Here is a 27,330-nt window from a genome sequence, read left to right on the forward strand (position 1 = left end):
TGTCTCTGTCTCTGTCTCTGTCTCTGTCTCTGTCTCTGTCTCTGTCTCTGTCTCTGTCTCTGTCTCTGTCTCTGTCTCTGTCTCTGTCTCTGTCTCTGTCTCTGTCTCTGTCTCTGTCTCTGTCTCTGTCTCTGTCTCTGTCTCTGTCTCTGTCTCTGTCTCTGTCTCTGTCTCTGTCTCTGTCTCTGTCTCTGTCTCTGTCTCTGTCTCTGTCTCTGTCTCTGTCTCTGTCTCTCTCGTCTCTCTCTCTCTCTCTCTCTCTCTCTCTCTCTCGCTCCTCTCTCTCTCTCTCTCTCTCTCTCTCTCTCCTCTCTCTCTCTCTCTCTCTCTCTCTCTCTCTCTCTCTCTCTCCTCTCTCTCTCTCTCTCCTCTCTCTCTCTCTCTCTCTCTCTCTCTCTCTCTCTCTCTCTCTCTCCGTACATTCTGAAAAGAGCGGGGTGCCACACGCTGTTCTCCCCGTCACTGCCGCGGCGGCGGGTCGGGGACCGCTACCATGCCGCCAGCCGGCCGGAGCCGGACCCCATCCGTCAGCGGCGCCGAGTGGCGCGCTCCCTTCTCGCGGTGGCGTCTGGTTAATCGGCGCCGGTGCCGCCAGCGCCGACCATCCGAGCTCCGATTGAGCCGCGCCAGCCCTTTGGACGACTGCCACTGCGCCGGGCGCCGGGCGTTTTTCTGTGGGCGCGCTGCTGGACCGCTCTGCCGCCTATCCGTCTGCCGGCGACAGCTATGGCGCACCGAGAGTGGCCGGACATCGGGAGCACGATTTATCACCGGTTAAGTGGGGCGAACGGTCGGCAGAAGTGCCCCGCTGTTTCTCGCATGGCTTCCCTACCGACCGTGTTGCACGCCTGGCTGCTGGACATCGGGGGATCGCTGTGCCCTGAGGTTCAATGTGACGGTCGATTGAATGTGTTCGAAAGAATATGCGGCTGTGTTTCCGGTAAATCGTCGGATCCTAACCGACCGTGAAAGCCAGAGATGGTCAGCGCCTGGATGCTTCCGGAAAAACATGTAGTTTTTGTTTGGGATGTAACGATCAAACAAAAGTCCAAGTCTAGACTGAATTATAATTTCCTCTCCGACCGACGCCGTCCCCCTTCAGAATGCCCAGCTGAGATTCTGCCAGCGCGGACTAGGGCGCTCCAAATGCTCCATAAGCGGACTGCGACTTCGATGATGGGAAAGCAACTTAGAGTCGGGCTTGAAACTTAATCTCAGTCAGTGGCACGCGAAGCCACGTGCCGTTGTATCATGCCTCGCAAACCTGCATGGTCACGTGCAGTCTTTGTCAGGCGCTGCCAGAACAGCTCACTGTCAGGGACATCCCCGATCTCGCAGTTAGTCGCGGGACGGAACTTGCGACGCAGGACAGAATCTCCATAAATAATGTGATTTGCCCGACTAAAATCGCCTCATCATGGGGAGGCTTCAGATGACGGGGCAGGAAGAGTTGAAGAGCTTTTAGATGGCATGTGTTTCGTACTTCATTCTTCAGGTAGATAAGTAAGATATTGAGCTTTTCTGTCAGAAAGAATTAATTTAAAATGTATTTAGTCTAAAAAAAATTGTAGGGTAGGTAGGTAACAAATAACGAGTTTGCTCTTTCGCTTTGAAAAGAAGTGCGTATGTTGTTTGATTATCACGTTTTACATGACATATTCTCCAAAAGCAGCTATGAACTCGACGCTTGAGGTATGCGAGTGCGTTACTATGTGTGGGTGCATTGCACTGCAGTATACTTATTTGACAGAAATGATGTGTGTAGCGAAATTTAATTACCTGTGTTGATTCGCTATCCCCTAAGTTACATATCTTTGTGTGTCATCGTGCCTAACAATAATAATACTAAAATTGTGCGCTTTTACATGCCGATTTCGGGAGGGGAAGTTAACAGGTACTTACTTTCACGCCTCAAGACCTCTTTAAAGGAGGTACTTTGCTTTACACCAAGTCCGCATGTGCGGCTTATTTGAGATAATGACCAAGCGTTTTGGGGCGGGCTGCAAATATGGGGTGTAGGGCGGAGCAGGTGATGAGATTATGAAATAGTGCAGCTGTAGTATGCACGTGTCAGGAGTATAAAATTTGCCGCCGTAACCCCGTTGATTAGGAAGCTAGGACCAACGGGGCCGGGGGCCGGAGTGGGATGGCTGCCGGGTACAGGGCTGACATCGCACAGTCGTCATCGGAATAAACTCGTCTCACTCGGACAAGGTCTGTGACGATGGCTTCTGAGTCTCCATCCCTGATACACTCCTCCTCCGCACTGTCGCTTCCTTAAAAAAAATGGACTTTGCTCGGAATTTTGTTGTTTGACTTTTCATAGGATCAGGAGAACTGAGTGCGGTTTTTCAAACCTGAGAAATCTCCACCACCTGATTGTAACTTGTGTTTCGCACCCGTCGTTACTCTATGCTATTTAGCCGGTAGCGCAACCACAATGGATTGAAAACGGTGTTTTCATTGTAGCAGTGTCGCCATCGCTTACTCGCCTCAAAGAAGATGGACGCAGAGGGCCAACACTTTGCAAAATTAGTATGGGTGGTAGAGATCATGGCAAGGAAACTGTACAAAATAATTGAAGAAAGAGGGTCTCTACTTATGTGCGATTGATTCAACAGTATTTTTCGTAAGGGTCAGTCCTTGTAACATGCCTGCAGTAGCGAAAAAAGTACCGCAAAATGGAGAGAGACAAGTAGCCGCCGCGTGGCGACGGTCGAGTATCTGGGTGTGGGAGGGGGGGGGGGGGAGGGGGCTGGAGACGCCGTGACAGGCCGTCCCGGTCGGCGCCTGGAGCGGGGGCACGTCCCGACGCGGCGCCGGCGCCGCGCGCCCGGACGCGGCGGCGGACTTTGGCCGGTCGGGGAGCCCGCCGACGATCATTTCGACCAGAACAAAGGCGGCTGGAATTGGAGCGGCACCCGCGCCGTTCGTGCTCTGCGGCCGCCATGGACGGGCCCCCGCCTGCCCCTGCAGGACCGCCGCAGGGCCGCAGGTGGAGGCACCGCCGTCACCGCGGCTCAAGTGCCCCGAAGTTAACGGCAAACGGAAATGTCTTGCTTCCAGGGGCGGTTCCGGTAATAACTGTGCGGACGGAACCGCCGCCGATAATGAGAATTTGTCTCGGCTGTGTTCGCTGCCGGAAGCGTCGAACCGGATCGGGCGCCGCCGCCGCCGCCGCCGCCACGTGCGCTGACGCCGGGTCGGCGCGCTAGACTGTCACCAGGCCGACCGGAGCTGGACCCAGGGTCGCAGCCTTCAAGACCCTCATGCCATAACGTGGTGTGACATCTCGTATTTAGGCAACCTGATGAAGCGCCTTTTAAACGTTGCCCTATAACTCCTTCGACCCCAGTTTCCCCTGTTGATTGAGTGCTCAGTTGATCAGTCCTGACCTTGAAGTCGGACGGCGATCAGGCAGCTTCTGATGTCACGAGCGATGCCCCAGCCTAGCAGCTCTGCCAGTGGCGGCTCTAGGCGAGATCGCCGGCGATCAGGCAGCTTCTGATGTCACTAGCGATCCCGCAGCCTGGCAGCCCTGCCAGTGGCGGCTCTAGGCGAGGTCGCCGGCGATCAGGCAGCTTCTGATGTCACTAGCGATCCCGCAGCCTGGCAGCCCTGCCAGCGGCGGCTCTAGGCGAGGTCGCCGGCGATCAGGCAGCTTCTGATGTCACTAACGATGCCGCAGCCTGGCAGCTCTGCCAGTGGCGGCTCTAGGCGAGATCGCTCCGAATCGGGTGACCCGCCACCTTTTACCGCATGAGCCAGGCGCCACGGACCGTGGACCACCGCCTTAACGAGGCGCCACGAACCGCGGGCCACCGCATGAAAGAGGTGCCACGAACTGTGGATCACCGCCTTAATGAGGCGCCACGAACTGTGGACCACCGCCTTAACGAGGCGCCACGAACTGCGGACCACGCCTTAATGAGGCGCCACGAACTGTGGACCACCGCCTTAACGAGGCGCCACGAACTGCGAACCACCGCCTTAACGAGGCGCCACGAACTGCGGACCACGGCATGAAAGAGGTGCCACGGACCGTGGACCACCGCCTTAACGAGGCGCCACGAACTGCGAACCACGGCATGAAAGAGGCGTCACGGACCCCGATCTGGGTGGAATGTGTCAAAGTCTTAAATGACTCATGGAATCTTACATGATGCGGCCGTGGCCAAGTGGTGGGCTGGGACTCAGCAGGGCCTGAAGTTCTTAGTCAGTGACGCATGGTGACTTCGCGCTTCTAAATAATATCTAGAGGGTCTAGATTTTTAGGTCGGATCTAGATTCTCGGATCTGAAAAAGTACGTGAAAACAACGGATCTTGCGACCGCAGAGTTGATGCAAGAAGTTTTGCAAGAAGTTGATGCAAGTCGGGCGCCGGGCGAAGTAAGGCTGCCCAAAGGCAGACCAGAAGAGAGTGAAACTAACAAGAGGCTGTCCTGTTTGGCTCTGTTGGGTCCAACGCTCTCGTAGTCTGGGTGTGCCCCAAATCAACAGTGTTTAGAAAATATCGCGTGTTAGATTGCTCGCCACTTGCTCTTGGCACGGCTATATCGCGATTGGCTATTGTATTATATGTTCGTAATTGTTGGGGAAGACGCACTGTAGCTATACTTTTGGCTGTCGTTAATGTATCGTGACTTATTGACGAATGACAAAGTTCAAAATGCAAATCTGATCATGCGGATCATGATTCATTTCATACTTTCTGCGTAGGATCTAGAAAACATCGAAGCTGTCAGCTGCAGATAATTTGCGGTTATCAACCGGAGCTTAGTGAACAGGGACCTGGATACTAGAGAAGTGGACCGCGCTGGCCGTCTTTCCGTGCCTGGCAACATAGCGGTCGGCTGGTTCGTCAGGACCGGAGCGGTAATGGCAGAACCAGCGTGTGACCCTGATTACCGGTGACGGCTGGAGCTCCAGCGGTCCTCAGACTGTGGGCTGTTTGTCGCGCGTGGCTGATATGTCTGCTCCAGAGGTGATTCTGTGGATACAGCCGCGCCACTCGGTTTCTCAGCCGAACAAAGGCTGCCGTCCGCGTGACGCTGCTCGCACGTGTGTCTGAGAGCTTTCAGTGTCAGCCGATGACCGCCGAATTGCTCGTTGTCACGCTGCCGCCGAAGATGTTATGTGTTGATTTGTTAGCGTTCAGCGATAGTCGTGCTTTTTGCTGAGCATGCGGTTATTTGGACTTCCCAATCAGGGAGAATCTACGCTAGGCGTGTATAATTGCCAGAGATCTGGATCGATCGCCCTTGGCCTTCCCTGTGCGCCGCAAGGTGTTTATCCAGTTGACTTTTGTCGGCGCGCCCTCTTCCTCCGCCCAGCCCTCTGGTTTGCGCGCCGCATTTCGGCCCGTACAGGGTGACCTCGATCCCAGAGGGGTCAGCCGTGTGCCGGCAGGGCTGCCTGCGCCCCGGCGATGACTTGGCCTCGTCTCTCCTGGCATGAGCTGGTTCCGTGTGCCCCGGAGGCGCGGCTCCCATGCTTCGATGGCAGACACCGCTGTTAGTGGACAGCGACCCGTCTGTCTCGTCACGTTCTTCAGTCGCGGGCGGATTAGCAGCGTGTGAGCTTTTGAAACAGCCTCAATGCCCAGTGTACAGTTGGATGCACAGCTGTTATATAACGGGGCGCGGCCGTCGTTGCGGACCCGTGCGAGGCGATGAGCCACCTGGCGGCCAGACCGCGGTCATCCGGCAGCCGCGGATGTCGCGGGCGGTCTGTAAGCGTGGCGGTTGATCTCTCACCCGGAAGTGCCCAATGTCCTGTTCTGCTCGTGTCGCGATAGCTTTCTGGCACTGGCACAGATTACGTGTCGCGATAGCGTCTAGATGGTAGTGTTATATCACTACATGTAACCGCAACGGCGTGCATAGTACTGGTCCACATCATTCAAGGGAGAGGAAAAATTTCTGTTCAGTTAGAAACTTGTATAATCTTTCTCTTAAAAATGCGTTCCTCAAGCAGTGTTGAATGATTCTGGAGAAGTGAGTGGAGCTGAGTGAGTGGTGGTGAGAGGTAGTGAGTGGATTTTTCTTCTCACGGTCTTGTAAACAATAGATGCGTGTGTACCGTAATCAAGCGGGCACCTGGCGACAGAGTTGTTTTATCAGTTGCACACAAAGAGGGGCGTGGTGTGTTTTTTTTGTGTTAATGCTGAGTTCCAAACTTTTGGGAGAATTTCTGTGGTCAGAAATTTGTACTCTTGCGAAATAGTGCATGTCGTGTGGGCCGTGACAACATTCAGTTGTGACATTTCAGGCCAATGGCAGAGTTTGTGGCGAAGGTTTACCGTTATGCAATCGCCGGCGCGAACTGTCCTAACATGACGTCATCTGACTTGGAGCGCGGTTGCCGCCACCGACCGCAGGTCATTCCGGTCGGGGACAGCTGGCGAACGCTGAAAGCCACTAACCAGCTGCACTATCGGGGCAGAATATGCCTGGATGTGTGCGGTGTAGGCTTGATGATTGATTTCTGTGGAGGAAAGCTGCTTAAGTCGAGGTAAGCGAGCGGGTTTCACTCCGCGGTAGTGATCGCGTTCTTTTTCTTGCTTCTAAATGACAGGAGAGATAACCATCATTAACGCTAGCTGGCTACCATAAGAGGATACTTGAGTTGGGTGATGCGCACCAGCCGGGACCGCACATGGTCTCAGCCGACGAGTCAGCTGGCCTGACAACAACCAGGTGCCGTAGTGGCGCCGCCAGACTGCCCTTACCGCCTGCCACGCACGGACGGTGCCGACGGTGAGCTCGCTGTGGGCCAGATGCCGTAGTGGAGCCGCCAGACTGCCGTTACCGCCGGCGACGCACGGACGGTGCCGACAGTGAGCTCGCTGTGGGCCAGGTGCCGTAGTGGAGCCGCCAGACTGCCGTTACCGCCGGCCTACGCACGGTCGGTCTCGACAGTGAGCTCGCTGTGGCCCCATCAACCGTCCGGCGCCATTCAACGTGAACTGCGTATCGGCAGGATGTGACAAGAGCTGTAGGAATGGAACGGTGCTTCTTAGGTGTTTGCGAGACGTGACATGTGACAAAACAGCTGATTTGCGCTTATGAGACCTGGCGTGTTTGATGCCGATAACAAACTTAAAAAGTCACCGTGTTGATCTAGAGGACAAATAACTAACAAATCATTGGGCAAAAGATTCCACACCATCGACTGGCAGCGCGGCCGCCAAGTCATTAGCCGCCAGTAAGAGAGAATAAACTCTTAATTGGTTGTGTTTCTTGTACAGGTTCACTAATTACGTTCTCCCACTTGCGGCATACTTTTGCAAACTCGATGCTGTGTTCAGAGATCAAGGCAAGGATAACGCTCATATGTAAAAACATCACGAATTGTGCATGGTCATCTCTTCCGGCCGCTACAGGCCGCCGACCTGGTGTCCATGAGGATGAGGAGGAGGTAGGTGGGGGGGAGGGGGGGAGACCCCCTGGCGAGCAGCTCGCCGTCTCGCTGTGACGCCGCCATCAGAGCTGAGGCTCGCGCGCCGCCGCCATGTGGTCACGTCCGCGGGCCCTCGCGCGTCGGCGCCGCCCACTATGAACACGGCGTCGTCGCGGCGCGGCGCAATAAAAACGGCTGCACGTCGCCGTCGGGAGGGGAGGGAGAGAGCACCGGCAGCCGAGTCCCGCGTCACGTGCCTGGGCCCTGGGCAGCCCCCGCCCTGGGGCGGGTGGAGCCGGACCGGAGCCAGAATACACGGGCCCGCTGACGCATGCAGCCGTCTGATTGACCGTGAATTTACGGGCGCCGTCAGCCCGGCGTTTTCCTGTGTTGGCCACGTGTCTGTGGGGCTTCACCGGCGGTCTGTGTTGACTGGGGACGGTCATCCCGTGTCGGCAGTCGGTGGGCAGCTGAGTTGCCGATTTCAGTTACCAGTCGGAGTTGGCAGTCGTACTGACACGGCTGCCGATCGATTCGATGAAAGGTCTGACGTTGGGACGAAACGGATCAGAACGTATGGTGTGAAGGAATGTTCCACTGTTTATCAAGTCAAGTGAGCAGTGTTACGTCTCATGTCACCAATGGAACGTGGTAAAATGACGCCGACGCCACCCGAGTAATTTCTTTTATTTTCTTTGTTGTATATGCGGTGGATTGTTCTTGTTCTCAAATTATTAATTTTGGTCACATTTCACGTCAGATTAAAACGCGTTATCATGAGACAATCACCGTAGATAAGACAGTAGTACTAGCCTGATTCCTTACTTCTTACTCCTCTTATCTATGTGAATTACGTTCCTCGCCAATGCACTTGACATCTTACGTAGGTTTGAAACAAGTACCGGATGCAGTACGTTTGAACTGTCTTTTATCACGGCCATTATGACGACATTGGCAAAAAGCGTGCGTAGGAATAATGGCGTCCCTCGACTTTGCCCAGTGGCGGAACGTAGAACAGACGGCGTCAGTGGGACGTGTTAGATATGTCACGCCAGCGGCCTCGTGTTTGACCTCTTGGCCGGCGGACGGCAGAGCACGCGGCGTCGGCGGGACTCTGGGAGGGTCTCCGCGCCGCCGGACGACAGGGCAGGTGGCATCAGCGAAGCTGAGGGGTGTCTCCTCGGGGGGCGGGAGTCCGTCACCCTGCCGGTCCGACCGTCCTCCGGCTGGCAGGTGCGACCACTGGGCCGGGCCGGCCCGCCGACTCCTATTTCAGTCTGCGGCGGACAAAAAGGGAGCGGTCTCTGACCAGTGACCGGTGACCAGGTGGCCGAGACGGGCCGGCCGGCGGTAATCGATGGCTGCCAACGGCTCCGGAGCGGGCGGGCCGTCCGCGGGCCTGGGACCAGCAGGACGTCTTCTCGGAAGTCATGGTGCGATCGGTGGTAACGCGCGTGCCGTGGCCGCTTGTAAGGGCATCAGACGCGGAGGGGTGGTGCGGGGCTGGTGCGAGATGGATTTAGTAGGTATTGGTGAGGTTATCAATTCTTCCAGGTATCTACTGAAGCCATCAGCGTTGCGACCTCTCTCGCAGTTGGCTAACCTGGTCCAAGGCGCCGCCTGACTGAGCCTCGTGTCAGGGGCCGATCCAAGTCTACGACCTAACGACACGCGCCCACTGTGGCTAATCCATCCCACGGTCGTGAGCCCTGGCCGGTACCTCCATGACCTTTGAATGGGATTCGGACATTCTCACGCGTCATGAGTACCCAGTGTGACCGCGCCATTACTTATTCACGGCGGAAGCGCTGGCACGGCTGCGTTAAGATCAGCCGTGTCCTGACGAGGAAGCAGTCTCGTTTGTTACCAGACTCTCGTGTAATGCAGCTCTCCCCACCGGACTGTCGGGAGCCTTCAGAGAAATAACCCTTGCAAACCTGGAACGGCTGGCGCCGGTCTGTTAGCCCACGCCAGTGGTTGGTGATGTTCACTGCGTCTTCATTTCCGTTGGTTTGCTGGATGGCCCAGCTGCTCACGGAACATCGAGCATGAGGTGTGTATGTGCTGCTTGTTGTTGACTCGCCGCGCGTTTTGTGTCCGCAGAAGCTCCAGGAGCGCTGCCTGAACGGCAATCTTCACATGACGCACCGGGACGCCGTCCTGGGCATGTGACGTCACTGATCACCACTTCGCGCCGCCTGCGAGGCGGTCTTAACGTGACGCACACGGACGCCGTCCTCGGTGTATGACGCCACTGGTCATCACTTGGCGTCGTGTGCGAGGCAATCTTCACGTGACGCACCGAGACGCCGTCCTCGGCGTGTGACGTCACTGATCACCACTTCGCGCCGCCTGCGAGGCGATCTTCACGTGGCGTACCGGGACGCCGTCCTCGATGTGTGACGTCACTGGTCACCGCCCAGCGCCGCCTGCGAGATGACCTCTACGTACTACACTTGATGTGACGGCACTCATCATCGCTCGGGACCACGCAGGGACCATACAGACCGTCGCTTGTGCCCCGGCAGGGTGGTAGTGATAGCTCAACATACTGCCGTAAGCGAACTGTCGTCATATCGGCACTCGTGGCTCAGAAAGGCATCAGTGCTTTGCTGCAAAGACATGATATTTCCTTGCGGGTCTCGGTTGTCAAGTGGTAGCTGCTGGGGCGTTAACATGTCTGCATGGTATATATTCCCTCTGCCGTGGTTATCCGTGTACCGCGTGTGTAACAGGCGCTTCCGACGACCGTACGCATGTGAGCATTATCATCGCGAGAACGACATTCATCCCCATCAGTGTTTTTGCGTGTGCTACCGAAACCGATCCGAATGAAGGGATGCGTCATGACGGGCAGCCTCGAGTGAGAGTTGGTGAGCGGCGCCCGCCACTCGTCAGGGCGCCCCTGGTGCAGGGCCGTGTCGAGCAGCCTCGAGTGAGAGTTGGTGAGCGGCGCCCGCCACTGGTCAGGGCGCCCCTGGTGCGGGGCCGCGTCGAGCCGCGCTGGCCCCCACCTGCGGGGGCAGCAGCCGACGTCCGCACCCGTTGACCAGAACTCATACTTTATCGGCGAAATTGATAGTGGCGCTGTCTGGCGGGGTCGTGTGGGCGGTCGTAAAGCGACGATGCGCGATGCGCCGGCCGGGGGAGGCGGCCAAGGGGCGCCGCGCGCGCCGGCCGGCCAACGGCGTGGGGTAGCAGTGGCGCTCGCCGAGCTGCTACACTGCCGGGTGGCAGGCGCCCGGCTGTCGGCCGCACCAGGCCGGGCCCGGGTGTGCGCGGGCCTCGCTCGGCTGTCGGCGGCACCAGGTCCGGGCCCGGGTGTGCGCGGATCTCCCGCCGGGCCGGGCCCAGGCCTGGCACTGGCGGGGCACAGTAGGGCTCGGTAGGCGGTACTCGGCGTACAGTGTTGCTCCTGGCTGGCTTTGAGCATGTTTTAATGCATCGTTTCTGGTTGAATACATGGCTCTGACGAGTGCCGTGTCGTGCTGCCCTCTGACGTTGTTCGACGGCCGGGCTATGAGAGCCGGTACTGATGGCGGATCGGACGGATGAGGGTCCGGTACTGATGGCGGATCGGACGGATGAGGGTCCGGTACTGATGGCGGATCCGACGGATGAGGGTCCGGTACTGATGGCGGATCTGGCAGCGGGATGGTCCGGGGCCGTGGACAAAGGCCGCGGATTTGCGCTCCGCTCCACTCTCTTTTGCAGATTTCTTTACGGCCCATGACGACCGCGTCGGAAGGTCATCATCTGTCGGTTATGGCGGTTTCCACATGAAATATGCAGATGGCGTTCCGCTGGGTGACCGACGGCCTCATCACCCTGAGTGCCCAAAATCCGCCAGATTGGTTCCATCAAACCACGCCAATGTGTCGGGCCGTGACCAATAATTCGACGAGTTCTCAATGCGGCCACAAAGCTGAACCAGCGGCGAAGTTTCTCATCGGATTACGGTGGGGCGGCGCGGGACTGGCTGCCACGGGTTCTGCCCGCCGCGTGACGGGTCGCCGCGGCTCGCGACGCCCGGCTGCCGTGCAGCTCCGCGCCGTCAGCTCTGAGGGGCCGGTGGGGCTCTCCTCCCTGGCGCCTCCGACGGCGGCGTTCCGGCTCAGTGGGCTCGCGGCGGCTCCGTACCGCCAGCGGACGCAGCTGCTGTGGGACGCGGTCAGACAGCCGGCGCTCTTGTGGCAGGAGGGAGAGTTTCTCAGACGGTGACGGTGAACAGTCGACTTCGCAGTTGGCTGATCCACGATTCCGCCACGCAACCCTTTGCGCTGGAGTGGGGGTGGTGAGCCCTGGCTCACCCACCACCTAACCCCACCGGCGAAAAATGCTGGTAGCTGCTGCCGTTTCAGCTTTATTTGTGCGCAATTGGTTTGCGGCGTTCGCAGTGCTGAAAGCATTCGGGGCCATCACTGGATGGCATTATACAGGGTTCGCAGCCTATATGTCACGTGGTGAGACGCTTCCACTAACCGGTCGAGAAAACCGGCAGATTACCTAATTTCTCCTGGCGACGCAAATTGTTTTTCTCAGCCGTCGGAAAGTGCTTCCAACTAGCAGCAAACAGCTGTTATTCAGATAGGCACGAATGGCTCGGCCGCCCGCCAACGCCGTTAATCTTGGTTGTCTTGCATCGCTCCCAAATATTGTGGCTTCAGCGTGGTTAATTGGCTGTGCCTACCAGGGAACAGTCGCAAGTGTATTGTTTTGCTGGAATAACGCGAAACATCTCATTAAAATGTGTACCAGGACCCACAATTTTAGAACAGAAAACATTTTGGGGTACTTTTGCATACTTTATTCAGATGACTTCAACTCTCTGTGACCAGAATGTTGCTGTGTTTGATAGTATCACTGCGAGTGTTGTCACATCTCAGCGCTTTTGCAAAATCGCTAAACTCTAGGTCAAATGCCTTACGAAAACAGCACGTCGTTCGTTGCATGGTGCGTCAAAACATGTCTGTTAAAGTTGTCCGTGGTACTGGGTTGGTTCGTTCGGTTAACTCGATTAGGACGGGTCTTTGCGACAAACTTTATTTAGCTCAACTGGCGAGGACGTCGATACGAAACGTATACAAACATATGCAACCTAAAGCCTTTATTAACCTAATCGGCCCATTTTTTAAACAAAAGGTAAAACTATATGAATCGGTGATGGAGGTTTTTGACAAAGCTGGTTCCGCCTCTGGATCCAGCCACGGCCCATATTCTCAAGTATCGCCTGGGCACGGCAGAATATGCGCTACACACGGCGTGCGCGCGCACTTGGACTTCAACGTGTGAGAACCGAGCTTGTTGAAAATTACCGTATTGAGTTGAATTTGTAGAATGTTGCGACACATTTTCCCAGTACGTCGGGCGTCTCACTTGTTGCCTGTTGCCGTCCCGCTTCACTCACAACGCTGTAACAACCGTGCGATGTTGACTTCACCATGGATCCGATAGAAGCTAGGACGCGGTATTAACATTGTTAGCATGGCAGCAGTGTTAGATGTGTTGTTTGACATTCCTCTGGGTTGAAATATGTTTGCAAAAGATAACTTTCTGTCTGTTCCGAGAATAAAGAGAAACGGGAAATCGTTTATGTTGGGCGTAATCCAGTTCATGACAATGTTAAATAACGTGTGTTCACATTAAACAAACCCGTCTCGACAGCTTTGCACGTTCCGGCGGTTGGATCACGGCTTCCATAGAAGTACGGAGGGAAAGCTGTAATAGTGACATCCTCACAGATGGAAGCCCATTTTAGCATACGTTGGTGAACTATGAGACGGGCCAGCGCATGACTCTCGGTATGTTTGTTTATCACATATCAGTCCTGCTTGTGTAACCACTAATTTCGTGTCACCAAGGTTACTTGAACATTGGCAAAAACCCGACACACTACTGCAATTCAATCCTACTCTGTGCATGGTTTGTGGTATTCGGTAAAAAAGGAAGTGTCAGCCATAGCAGCGACCATGGATGTGTCTTGCGCCTTTTCGAGAGCAATGGCTTCCCATTGTTTGTCTAGGTCTCCTGTCAGGGGTCCCGAACTGCCAAAAGTGGCCAGAATTCGCTAACTAGCGGCAAAGATACCAGTTTAGATGTATAATTTATTTATTTACATATTATATATATATATATATATATATATATCAAATATCACAAGATTGGGTAGAGGGGTGAAGATCACCAGTTGCGTTGCAACCATTCGCATAATGTGAGCTTTTTTCCAACGCGTCCGAGGTCTTGCATCTGCTAAATTGCAACTAGCTCGCATGCTTTTATTTGGGCTCACCGGGCCGCAACACAGAAATGCAAAGAATACAAAATATGTAGAGGTGTTACATAACGCAAAAGGTTCAGATTCGTCTTACTTTTTCCCTTCCCGGGTATGTCACTGGTGCTCTTTTATTATTACATGTTTATCACTTTTTACATGAACTGTTTCTAACATGGGTCACTTCTTACATATATACCCCAATTCTTGCGTGCTTTGCAAATGGAACATTGGGTTCAGACCACAAGTTATTGTTTAGTATCTCGCTGTAGAGATCATTTCAACGAATTCCGGCATTTTGGCCGGGGGAGAAAGGGGAGGGGCAATTGGCCCGGATGACTAAAGTGAACCTGTGTGATGCTTTATGGGTCATTTTTTCAAGCCACGAGTTTATACGATGTTTTTCAGTGAAGTGGTCGTAATGCATAGCGCTCTGGGGTAGTTTGATGGACAACTTTGAATACTTTGTGTAAGCAGCGAAGGCCTTGATATCCTTTTTTGGTATTAGGAGTCCAGAATGTCATGTTGGCTGTTACCAATGTTCAGCATACCAGAAAGCACTGGTTAAACGACGTTGTCAAGCCAACAATGGTTACATTGTCGATTCTGGACGTTTCAAGCGGTGCATAATATATGAGTGAGCAAGGTTTACTTGTTCACTGCTTACCTTGTTCACTCACGGTCATAAGCACAGGTTGAAACATCGAGCGTGACAAGATAATCAATGTTTGGTTGGTAGCGTCGTTTAACCGGTACCTTCCGTAGGCTTAGCGTTGATAACTGTCCGCATAAGAACTCTCAACTCATAACTCTGAAGATATTACGATTGTAGACAGCAGATTGTTACGGCCCCAGAAACCATGCACTGACAGGTTGGCAGCCATAAATGCTTATGTTCCGTCACGCCCAGGAAGTAAATGCGAGTCGACGGATCTTCACTGTGTTCCAACCCCGTGAACAAAGTGCCAATCAAAACACTAATCGGACTTCCAGCTACTTCTGCGCAACATTATCTAAATTGCACAGACAGGTATATGCGCATTTCGATAGATGGGCTTCGTGCCGCGTAACCAGCTGGAGACGTCACGGAGGGGATGGCGAGCTCGAGGAGCACTCCGCCCCGGTGGGATCGGCCCCGTAACCAGCTGGAGACGTCACGGAGGGGATGGCGAGCTCGAGGAGCACTCCGCCCCGGTGGGATCGGCCCCGTAACCAGCTGGAGACGTCACGGAGGGGATGGAGAGCTCGAGGAGCACTCCGCCCCGGCGGGATCGGCCGTGACTGCGGAGTCGCTGCCCTGGCCTCGGATCAAGAGCCGATTGAGCCACGCCCCCCGAGAATGGTGAGCTGGGTGAGCCGTGCTCACAGAGCATGGCTTCAGCTCCGGTAAGCTACGGAGTCGGCGACGCTGGGCGATGCATGGCAACCAACGAACGGCGTCGGCAGGCAGCTCACAGTGGCACTCACCACCGCTGCCGTCTCGGAGGTGCTGGACAGCGTTGAGCAAAGCGAGCACAGCGTTGAGCTCAGTTGGGAGCATACGGTAGATCAACCATGGTTTGAAGGCTTGGATGCGGTATTGCAGACAACATGTTGGCCGCGAATCCTCCTAGCGAACAATCACTTAACGAGAGTAACGAGGAGCGCGCGACACTGCGCTACATCCGATTTTTGCAGCTTACGCGGACATTTCGACGAGAGGCAAGCTTGTAGAATGCAGACATGTGTTTGGGCCCCAATGCTGATCTTCAGTCATTGTACTGACACATTCACAACTGATTATTTCGTAAAGATCTAACGCTGGATCCTGGTTCCTCCTAACGACTTGCATATAACGGATGCAAATGGTTAGGACGTTCCTCCTGGTTCTAATGGTTCCTCCTGGTTGTTAGTCTCTTGCAAAAGCTTTCTAGCAGTATTCATGATGATGAATAATCATGTAGTCTATTAATATGATTGTTCATCAGTAAGATCATTAGCCTGATTATAAGTGCGATAATTCGTTTTCAGGATCCCGGTGTGAGTGAACTCGCTCATGACCGCTGTGAAATCGTCGAGTGTTCTCACAATATGTTTGTTTTAATGCGCCCTTTATATCGTTTCTCAATCGGCACATCCTCGTTTACTGAAGACCGGCCATTTTCAGCACAGCAGCTCTAATAAGCCTCACAGGTCAGGGACAAGCGTGTCTGGCGTTAGGCGACCAAACCAGGCACAGTCGGCTTGCGACAGTCACTGCGATAGCTGTAGAGCGGCGCGGAGATTTCAAACTCGACGTAACCAGTGCGATCGCCTAAGTACTGGATCCGTTAATGCTGCAAGGTGTGAATACGGCTTTTACAATAGTTCCAGCCCACGTTGGGTCCTTGCTACCTCTCGGAAAATTGGGCACTGGTTCTTCACGGACCCTTGACATGGAGTAAAGCCGGATCCAGGCTCTCGCTGCACTCGTGGAACGAATTCAGGTTGCAATCTGCTGTATCATATATCGGCCTTCTTGATTTTGATAAGTGCAAAATAGATGCTGTTCTGATGCTGCTCGTGAATCCTCAGTATAATTCAATGCTGGATCCTGTCTTATGCGGGATCCCTCGGCCCCATTCCATGCTGGCTCCCTGGTTATTTCCGATGCAGGGTCATGGACTGGTTATCCCTTCAAGTCTAAGAGATTGGCCTTGTGTCTGGCGAAATGTAACGCACCGTAAATGAGTTGTAAAATTTTAAGATCGTGACCGCCCGCACATCTTAGCGTCGGGGTGAGAACAAAATCACGACGCGTGTCAATGGTGTCCAGTTGCCAGACACCATTGCGACCTCGGCAACGTCGCTGAGCGCCAAATCGGGCGTGACGCTCACCGACTGAATCTTGTCATGATCTGGCAACAGGAAGATAAAAATGTAGGCAGCGAAAACCGACGTCATAGGTGTTCAAAAACTGCAGTGCCAACCATAGTTAAGTCAGTAAAAATTTTGAGGGCATGTTTATGACAACTTGAGCCGCCGAGTCGCCAAAAATTATTGGAATAGTTAAAAAACATGCCATGAAAGTCATCCGTCCGGGTGCAATAAAGCTTTGTTATACTGGTAGGCCCAGCTAGAAAAATTCAAAGATATTAGAGATCGTATTGAAGATATAAAAGATAAAAATCGCTCATATCCACATGTGTTCAGCTGAAATGGCTGGGGGACGGCCAGAGGGCCGCGCGCGCGGTGCCACCGTCACTAGGCGTGCACCACGTGGAAGTGGCTCTGGAGACATACCTGGCTGCCCGTCTGGTAAGCCACCACTCCAGCTGGCTGATAGGCGAAATTGTGTTATTTTGAAGACATGTGTGCTGTTCGCATTGAAAAGTGTGTTTATCTCCGACAAGTGCGTTTGTCTCCATCGTTTTGGGGTCTGAAGCACTAACTGCAACAGTGAGAGCAAATGGTCTTTTTATTATGGATATCCAGATTGCGGCTTTCATGCCTACTGATGATTGCCATGAGTAAGCCGACGAACAAGTTGTGATGAACGAGAAAACGCTAATAAAATAAGATATATGAAGGCGGTTAGCGTGCTCGGAGATGATGAACAAGCGGCTGAAAAAGACGGAAGGCCCCCGGAGTAATCGGCAGTGTTAGAGAGAGCCAGAGGGCCCGCGGAGCAATCGGCAGTGTTAGAGAGAGCCGGAGGGCCCGCGGAGTAATCGGCAGTGTTAGAGAAAGCCAGAGGGCCTACGGAGCAATCGGCAATGCTAGAGAAAGCCAGAGGGCCTACGGAGCAATCGGCAGTCCTAGAGAAAGCCAGAGGGCCTACGGAGCAATCCGCAGTGCTAGAGGAAGCCAGAGGGCCTACGGAGCAATGGGCAGCGTTAGAGAGAGCCGGCGGCCGTCGGGACGGCGGTTGATATTCTGAGAGGAAAAGAATGCCTGCGATGGGGGACGAGACTTCGTCGGGATGTCAGGTGCCGAGTCGCTTACAGCTCCTAATACGGATCAGAGGCTCCCATAACGCTGCGAATCCTCGGACCGATAAGAGTACCCAGGAAAAGGCAGGGTCGTAAAACCCCACACGCTACGACCGCGTTCGATCTGCCGTCAGCACGTTTGCCAGCACCAATCATAGTCAAGTATTTGCCCTACGTCACGTTGCGCGACCACAAAATCACGTGGTTTGTGACGTTACGTACCGGTTGACGATGATGTCAGGTTTTTTTTGTCAGCCTGTCAGCATGGAAGAGCATAGATAATGAGGAACTGAACTGCCAAGAGAAGGCACAAAAGGGTGAGCGACAGTGATTGGTGTGGCGTGTGTTGCGTCGTTCCCCAGTAAGTAAACAACGTTTAAGTAATCATAAAGGATGGAGAACAGGAACGAAACGCTACAGGTCTCGAATGTAGGGTTTGCTAGTACAAGTGGGAGTTCAGTGAAAGGATGGGCCCCACGCCACCATGAGAAGCAGTGAAGGATCGGTAGAACTTCTCTACACAAAAATGGATGAACACTCATAATGAGAAGGAAAGTGATTGAACTGAAACGGGAATGGGAAGATGCACTCAACTTACGGATGGGATGGATAATTATAATGTCAGATCGGGATCCACACTTCCAGACACCACTTTATAGGTAGTGTGTCATGGTCGGCAGTAAGTCGAAGTTAGTGTGTGGTCTGGAGTAGTCAATATATCAAGGAAAAAGGAAGGTGAAGTTAAGAAACTTTCCCATCAGCCCACACATCGAATGCTCTGTCAGCACGCATGACGTCTGTCGTCAGCACGCATGACGTCTGTCGTCAGCACGATTGTCGACGTCACACATTCCCGTTGACAATCGCGCTGACGACGAGTCGAACGGGGCTTCGGAGATTCCTAGGAGCTGCCGTAACGACCGAGGTGTCAGAAACACCCAATCAGGCCCGGAGGATCATGTTTGCTCCGATACAAGCCGTGGGTTGTGATGAGCAGCAATACGGCCCGAGGAGAATGTGGTTAGTTTTGAAGCACTATCTCTGTTCGCAGGACTTGCTGATCGCTGTCAGACCATGATCACGACTCTCTGCACGGGACTTACAGGTCCCAGTCGGGTCTCGCTTGAGAGTGGCTGTACCATTTCCCAAACTGGTCATTGAAATGGCTTGATCGAAACATACTTAACCGTGGTCATCTTCAAAGAAAGGGGCCAGACATTTTTTACATTTTTTAAGATTTTTTCCCCTACATTTTTTCATCACTAATTTTTTGAAGATTTTGAGCAGGGTGACGAGAGCCTTCATGCCTGAGTTAACACCATTTTTACACCGACAATTCAAAGTTTCTGAATTCGACGGTTCATGACTTATGACCACTTTTTCGAGGTCATGCCGGTGAAGCTTTGCTCAAAAAATGACAGATCGCTCTTATTTTTCGCAGTAATGCACCCCCAGGAGGTTTTCTAGACAAGTCTTAATGTTACTCTAACAGCGTAATGTTACTCTCATGTGTAGCTGTCAATGATGCTTGAGTCTTTTTAAGATGTCTTAAGCCTTTAAGTCATAACCGATGACCTCCTCTCATGGCAAATATCCCGTCGGTTTTTGTTTCGTACCTCTAGCCCAATTAGGTGCCAAAAGGATGTTACCTTCTTGGGATGTTACGGCTAATGCGGCGTAACCAGGAAATTGGGGGCACTTCCACGCAGCGTAACCAGAAATCACCAGGGGGTGAGCTGATCAAAAACAGCAAACGATGCACGACGTAAGTTATCAGTGGCCTCTAATCGCACATATCCTACGACTTTGGGAGGCCTTTTTAACCCTGATGTCCCAATTGATGTGCATTGTTTAGTTCCTGATCTAGTCGGAGGTACCAGTGAAACAATTGCCTTCGGTCGTTTGACCTGACATGGCTGTCACAGGTTACATATGCCGGTGTCCACCAGTGTCTACTCAGTTTTCAGTGCTATTCAACGCCGTCTCTCGTATTGTCATGCTATTCCTAGTTCCTGAGATGGCGGGAGAGGTCCACTAAGTATTAATTTGACTCCTTTGACTCTGTTTAACCTGATAAAGGCCACATACTCCACTGTTCATGCGCACTTTTCCGCGCAAGGTGCCGAGAGTTTTTTTCAGCTGCGTTTACCGCGTGGCTCCAGCTTGTCTAGTTTTCAGCTGCGTTTACCGCGTGGCTCCAGCCTGCTTAGTTTTCAGCTGCGTTTACCGCGTGGCTCCAGCTCGCCTAGTTTTCGAGAGCTTAGAGGGATGTCATATCCATTTCGCCCGCAGAGCGAGCATGAAAAGCTGCCGTAGAACAAGGCAAGTTCTTCTTGCTTTGATCACAACTTTGCCACGCTTATGCCGGCGACATTCGGAGTGGACAGGTGCGTCAGGAGCGGCAGTGCCTGCCGAGCAGCTCATCAGTTCTGCCGTCGGCTTCCGTCGCCGCTGCCCCTTTCCGCGGCCCTGGTCTCCGCGCCGCTTGGCTGCCATACTGACAGCCAAAGTTGTGGATGTCGTGACGGCTCCGGTCGAAACGCAGTCGGCGTCGATTTGGGCGAGCCGGAACTTAAAATGTCATGATCACGCCACCAGACGGCGAAAAATAAACCGCAGTCACGAAACCACGGGCGCGGGTCACGTGCCGGGCATTAAAACGAACCACAGGCCATACGTCACCAATCCATAACGATTGAACACCACATACGAAGCCATCTTCCCCGGTTTCACATGCCTCAAGGTGATCGTTTTTGATACTGAATGCGTGGTGGTTGAAAAACAGTGTGGTCAGGAAAATTTTGTCGAATCTACGATTTATTTACGGTTAGTTCTGAGGAGTTGCTGGCCGGAACACGTTTGGTGTTTGGCGATGCCGCCGGATACATAGTCGTTCTTTGAAAACTTACGGCGCAAGTACTTAGTTTACAAGCCGGGAATGCCGCATGAAATCCATGCGGGGAGTGGACGATGGGACATTTTAACGAAATAAATCTCAATCAAAAAAGCCTAGTCCAAACCGAGTTTTGTATTCGTCCAAGCAATCCAAAAATGTCATTAGCGTGCCCAAACAGGGGAAGTGGGGCAAATGTGGCCTTCGTGTTTTATCAAGTTGCTGCATTCAAGCGTCCTACATATTTTTTCCTCTCCTTTCGGTTCTTCAACCGTGTTACCTCAAAAGCACACGTGACGGGCTCTTCTAGATCAGTGTCGGGTGCAGGATTGTCAATAAGCGCAAAGGTATGTGGCAACGTTTGGTAAACAGCAAAGCGTTGTCATACCTGGCAGCGTTTGACCCCCTACCGATGTTGTGATACTTGCACTCGCCTCTGTCAACAGCCCAGATCAGTGGCGTGTGTAGGGTGTATGAGCCTGGCGTGGAAGGTGCATATATGGCACGATGGCGATACGCGCAACAGATAATTACACCCGCTCTGCCCGACATGCTTCTGCACCGGACACTGCCCCTGTAACATTCGATATGGGCCTCTCCGTGGCACCTGGGTTCTCCACACCAAAGCCTTCCAGCTAGAGCGCCGAAATTTGGTCGCACTCCATCACCATCAATCTGACGCACTGTGTAGAAGTGCTGGCGCGTTGCGTCCCCCAGGGCCGGCTCCAGGCCTGACTTCTGAGGTACATATCAGGACAAGTCGTGGTCTGTTCAGAGCCATGCATTGACAGGTGCCATGCATCTTCTGAAAGCCGATGCTTGACTTGCCTAGGATTTCACGTTATCAAACATAGCGATAGTCGGCTGTACAGGCTTATGCTAGGAGGGTAACGCCATCGCGAAGTGACGTGGTTTTCGCCGTCAAAATCAATGCATGTTCACTGATTTAGTAGCTGTCAGCCTTAATGCATGCACTTAATGAAACTTAACATATCAACAGTGTGGGGACGGGCAAAGTAAGGAAGTGACAGACGCGGATTCAGGTAAGGGTCTGGGGGTGGCAGGCTGAAATTTAGTCGAACAATCTCGGGCAAGCTTACTGATGCTATACGATGCTGATTACTGATATGCACTGATACTGATAGTGATACCATATGATATGGCTCTGACATCACAGCAGAGTTCAGGCGTCACGGAGAGGCCCATATCGAATGTTACAGGGGCAGTGTCCGGTGCAGAAGCATGTCGGGCAGAGCGGGTGTAATTATCTGTTGCGCGTATCAGCGTCGTGCCATATATGCACCTTCCACGCCAGGCTCATACACCCTACACGCGTCACTGATCTAGGCTGTTGACAGAGGCGAGTGTAAGTATCACATCGATAGAGGGTCAAACGCTGCTAGGCATGGCGACGGTTTGCTGTTTCTCAAGTGTTATTGCATGCCTTTGCTCTTCTTGACGATCCTGCACCCGACACTGATCTAGATTAACTCGTTAACTAGATTAACTTTGATCTAGATTAACTCGTCACGTGCGCTTTTGGGTTGACATGGTCATGGGCATTTTGGGGTAACATGGTCATGGGCATTTTGGGTTAACATGGTCATGGGCATTTTGGGGTAACATGGTCATGGGCATTTTGGGGTAACATGGTCATGGGCATTTTGGGGTAACATGGTCATGGGCATTTTGGGGTAACATGGTCATGGGCATTTTGGGGTAACATGGTCATGGGCATTTTGGGGTAACATGGTCATGGGCATTTTGGGGTAACATGGTCATGGGCATTTTGGGGTAACATGGTCATGGGCATTTTGGGGTAACATGGTCATGGGCATTTTGGGGTAACATGGTCATGGGCATTTTGGGGTAACATAACCGAAATGAGGGGAAAAACATGTGGAACATCTGAATGCATGATTTTGGTAAGACACGAAGGTCACATTTACCCCATGTTCCCTCTTCAGGGACGCTACTGCCGCAGCAGTCATATTCCATGGGCATTTCAAAGGTCAGAGTAGTCCACTGACATAAAATGACCCGGTCAGCATTTTGTTTTCAGGAACATCCCACCTATTGTAAACGCTGACGGCTATCTGAATTACCAGATAGGAGCAACCTCGTAGGTATTGGCTTACCTTGACCTTATAAAGATCAAACAAGTTCACTGGCCTTCATTGTACGCCACTGAACTTTTGCTTAGAACAGACATCAAGTTTCGCGGCAGTTGCGTGAGGAGGTCTGGGAACACTTGAGACGCTGATATGGTGTTTGACCTTGTTTCGCCTCATTTGACCCAAGGCTTTAACCCAGGAACCTAAATGATGACACAAGTGAGATCACATACAGGCCAGCCGACCTTGTAAATATGTTGCATCGAGCTATCTTAGTGTTTTATATATCAAAAGAGTCCAACTGACCCTCTCCCCACCCGAGCCAAGGGTATTCAACCCGCACGTGTTAAACTTACACCACGAGATTCTGTCGTTGACCTGGAACTTTAGAATCGGATAGTAGAGTCCAGGGCTCACAAAACAGGTACTGGCCAGTGTGAGCTCTGATGTCAGAAATGCATCCATTGAAATTGTTCAGACTGAATATTAACAAAAATAAAAGCAGACGGTCGCTATGCTGCACATAACTTACGCTCGCTTTGAGGTCTTTCCCTGACTGTCAGCAGTAAAGCTAGGAACAGTCCATTTCAATGACGGCTGTAGACGGGTGCCGGGAGAGCCACTAGTCCATGGGGAGGGGCGACAAGGCGAGGCAGGCTGAGTGATCAGCTGATCGCTATTCATTGGCTCCTGTTCGCTGTGTGCCCGCTCCTGTGCGCCGTCCTGCCATCACCGGTGTCAGGAGGCGTAACAGAGGCGCGCCCATTCCGACGAGCCGTACCACCAGCCCCGGCATCAGCATCTTCGGCAGAGGGGCTCCCGCCCCAGCAAGCCGTACTACCAGCCCCGGCATCGGCATCTTCAGCAGAGGGGCTCCCGCCCCAGCAAGCCGTACCACCAGCCCCGGCGTCGGCATCTTCGGCAGAGGGGCTCCCGCCCCAGCAAGCCGTACCACAAGCCCCGGCATCGGCATCTTCGGCAGAGGGACTCCCGCCCCTGCAAGCCGTACCACCAGCCCCGGCGTCGGCATCTTCGGCAGAGGGGCTCCCGCCCCAGCAAGCCGTGCCACCAGTCCCGGCGTCGGGAGCTCCGGTAGAGGTGCGCTCACCAGAGCTGTCCGTCCGAGCGGGAAGGGGGGGGGGGGGGCGGTTCCATGGCGGTATTAACTCCATTCATTTCACGGAGATCATCGATGTTCTTGGCACGTTTTGTGGGCGCATATCTGCTAGCCCCGCCTTCGTGTCGGTCAACGCAGCGCATCCGACACCGGACCACGCAGCGTACAACTTACCACTGGACCTCAGCTGCATAGTGGCGTACATAACTCCTCGGTTCTCGCGGTGGGGATTTCCTGTGATGAACATTCGTGCTTTCATGGCACGGAGTACCACCAGGATCCCATCACAGCGAAGTGTTTTTCGAGCCACGCAAAGGTCTTGTCGGTTGTCAAGCCACGTGAGCGGTGCCGTTTCAGCTCCGAGTACCTTGCAGGTTTCCCAAACCGTGCGTAATGCCATGCCATTCAGCGACAGAGTTACACACAACGCCACTTCCAGGCAAATGACTTTTGTTGTCAGATCGTCACTCGACATCTCGATCGGGCCAGATGTGTTGACGCGTATTTTTAGACGCTGCTCCAGTTGAAATCGACTCCTTTGCTCCCGTCACTCACATAGCGTGTGGATTTCCTTGGCCCTGTCTTGACTGCTTCGGCAACGACCCGATCGCCGACTCGTGTCGGCCGTCGCTGCACTCCTCAAACACGCGACGAGCAAGGCCTTCAGCTCTTCAGAGATATAGTCGGGTTGCATTTTTGGAACCCCGTGCCCAACCGCCTCCGCTCGCGAGTCGGCCGATTGCCGGCCTGCCGTGCGGGCACTCAGGCGCGTACAGCGCGCTGTCACTGAGCAAAGATCAAAGAATAGGAGCTTCGAGAACGGGCTCACATACTTGTATTTATCTTTCTCGGAAGACCTTTTGAAGAAGTGCGTCGTCAGGCTAGCTGCAATTCCACGGATCTTGGATTCTATGCACCTACGATACTCCCGTGCTTTCAGCAGCCCACCATTCAAACTGATATCTGAGGGAGCTCGCACTTGCCATAACTCAACAACACCGCGCTTGTCGGCGCTCGTGTGATGTAGATCGAGGTCAATTGTCCAGCCATTTGAGACGCTCAGGGTACACAAGAAAAAAGTCCCGAAAATCTACTGATGTGTGCTGAGTCCACTGAACACTTTCCGCGTGCCTGCAGCGCAATGCATTATCCAAATGCGACAGGTGAACAGTGGCTTACCAATTCTGTTGCCCAGCCGTAAAGAATTTACGATGCAAAAGCGCACACCCGAGTCCAGATGGTTTTCTCGGACGCCTGGCGGTAAGCCGTGAGCTTACTGAAACGAGTGAGCCTGGGCGAGAACTGTCGTTAAAAGGACAGGCAAACACCTTTAAGATGCGTATCAAGTAGAGGATTCGCGTCGGTAGTCACCTGGATGACTCGCAGGATGCTCTACAGAATACGCATTTGTTTTAAAGGGAGTGTCCCACCTTTGGGGCATGTTTTAAACATATTCTGGTGAAACCTCTTGCGCCTGATAATAGCACCGGGTAGTGCCACTGCTGCACCGTTAAGACATAATAAGGATATCAATTTTCATAGACAAGACAGCAGTATTAGCCTCATTCCTCGAAGAAAAGCCAGGAGAATGGAAATATAGTTGGGCACATTCACTTTTGCAATTGTTTCGATAAAGGCATGTTACCAAAATATCAACCCGTGTGTGTGTGTGTGTGTGTGTGTGTGTGTGTGTGTGTGTGTGTGTGTGTGTGTGTGTGTGTGTGTGTGTGTGTGTGTGTGTGTGTGTGTGTGTGTGTGTGTGTGTGTGTGTGTGTGTGTGTGTGTGTGTCTATTAAATTCCGTTCGGTAATACGACAAAAAATGAGGGGTAGTTTTTGGCGTTGTTCAATCAAGATGTCGTTAATGACTTTCCAAGTGATCTACAAATTTTGATACAGGAGTGAAAAAACAAGCAAATTTCCTCATATTGAGGAACGATAACTGCCCCGGTATTTACTAATTGCACGATAATAAAGTATTCCTGAAAAAGTTCGCTTCCAGCGGGCTCAAAACACTCCAAGCGGAAACTTTATTCTAAGTCAGCCGCTGCTCAGCCTTGCTTGTAAATAATATTGCGGGCTGTAGACTGGTGTTCCATAACGCTATCAGTCATTATGCAGGGTTTCTCCCAAACACCAGCACGTTATCTAGCTGGCAATGACTAGATGTCACGCAGGAGCATTGCCAGGTTACACCATTACAAAATCAGAGGAGTCAACCTCACCGTCGTATAACAAGCGCAGGCGAACCTCTGACCCTCCTCCCCATGACAAGCAGCACCCCTCCTTGTCCTTTTCACGTACTCTTACATCAGATGCGTACGATTTGATCAGCGACACCAGATTTCTTGGAATCATGATTAGCTCAGAATATCATGCATTCCATTTGCCTTGCTTTTCCAACCTGCGTGTTGTGTAACGTTTGCAACACACTGCTTTGTCTAAATGTTATATAAGAATGTTACGAAGCCTTGAAACACTCTGACAAACATATGTGAACATACAGCTGCCAGTCCGCGAATTCAACGAAACGCTACACTATACCATTTATTTATTCCCCTATGGTGTTCACTACAGTGGCTCCTTTCGAGGCGCACTTTGGCTTTGGGAATGTGAGTATTTTATCGTCCAAGTGACGCACCGGTTCAAAGTTGAACCAATCAGCTTCTCGATAACTGGTGCTTGCCCACTGGGCCAGTCACAGCCGTGCTTTTCTTTGCACCGGAAGAGATGCGCACGGTGGATGTCATGACGACGGTGGTGGTGACTGTAGGGAAGAAGCGTAGTGCTGTTACAGGCGTTGATCGCGTAATTTGGAGTGGAAAATAACTATGATTGATATCCTTGATGTGTCTTAACGGTGCAGCAGTGGCAATACTCAGTGCTATTATTAGGCGCAAGAGGTTTCACCAGAATATGTTTAAAACATGCCCCAAAGGTGGGACACTCCCTTTAAAACAAATGTGCATTCTGTAGAGCATCCTGCGAGTCATCCAGGTGACTACCGACGCGAATCCTCTACTTGATGCGCATCTTAAAGGTGTTTTGCCTGTCCTTTTAACGACAGTTCTCGCCCGGGCTCACTCGCTTCACTGAGCTCACGGCTTACCGCCAGGCGTCCGAGAAAGCCAGCTGGACTCGGGTGCGCGCTTTTGCATCGTAAATTCTTTACGGCTGGGCAGCAAAATTGGCAAAAGTCACTGTTCGCCTGTCGGATTTGAATAATGCATTGCGCTGTAGGCATGCGGTGAGTTTTCAGTGGACTCAGCACATATCAGTAGATTTTCGGAACTTCTTCCTGTGTGCCCTGAGACCCCGTTGTGTCTTAAATGGCTGGACAATTTACTTCGATCATAGATCACACGAGCGCCGACAAGCGCGGTGTTGAAGTTGTGGCAATGCGAGCTCCCTGAAACCCAAGCCCCGTGGACTTACAGCTAGCCTGACGACGCACTTATTCAAAAGGTCTTCCAAGAAGTATAAATGCAAATATGTGAGCCTGTTCTCGGAGCTCCTATTCCTTGACCTTTGCTTTGTGTTCGTGCGTGATCGCTTTGTCATAAGTGACATAACTTACCGAAGTTA

The 27,330-nt window shown here is 52.7% G+C and overlaps 2 protein-coding genes across 2 annotated transcripts in view; one reads left to right on the plus strand and one right to left on the minus strand.

The window, feature by feature from the left end:
* Positions 1-10,688, plus strand: part of LOC119112236 (uncharacterized) — a 62,501-nt gene extending 51,813 nt beyond the window's left edge. Inside the window, exon 4 of the mRNA XM_037236334.1 lies at positions 9,505-10,688. Coding sequence (XP_037092229.1) covers positions 9,505-9,573 — 69 coding nt within the window. The 3' untranslated portion in view covers positions 9,574-10,688. The remainder of the gene's footprint in view (positions 1-9,504) is intronic.
* A 230-nt stretch (positions 10,689-10,918) lies between these two features.
* The window catches only part of LOC119112977 (5-hydroxytryptamine receptor 1), a 48,192-nt gene continuing 31,780 nt past the window's right edge, over positions 10,919-27,330 (minus strand). Inside the window, exon 3 of the mRNA XM_037237280.1 lies at positions 10,919-11,044. Coding sequence (XP_037093175.1) covers positions 10,919-11,044 — 126 coding nt within the window. The remainder of the gene's footprint in view (positions 11,045-27,330) is intronic.

The sequence above is a fragment of the Pollicipes pollicipes genome, unplaced genomic scaffold (genome assembly GCF_011947565.3).
Source record: "Pollicipes pollicipes isolate AB1234 unplaced genomic scaffold, Ppol_2.1 Scaffold_7261;HRSCAF=8764_pilon_pilon_pilon, whole genome shotgun sequence".
Taxonomy (NCBI): Eukaryota; Metazoa; Arthropoda; class Thecostraca; order Pollicipedomorpha; family Pollicipedidae; genus Pollicipes; species Pollicipes pollicipes.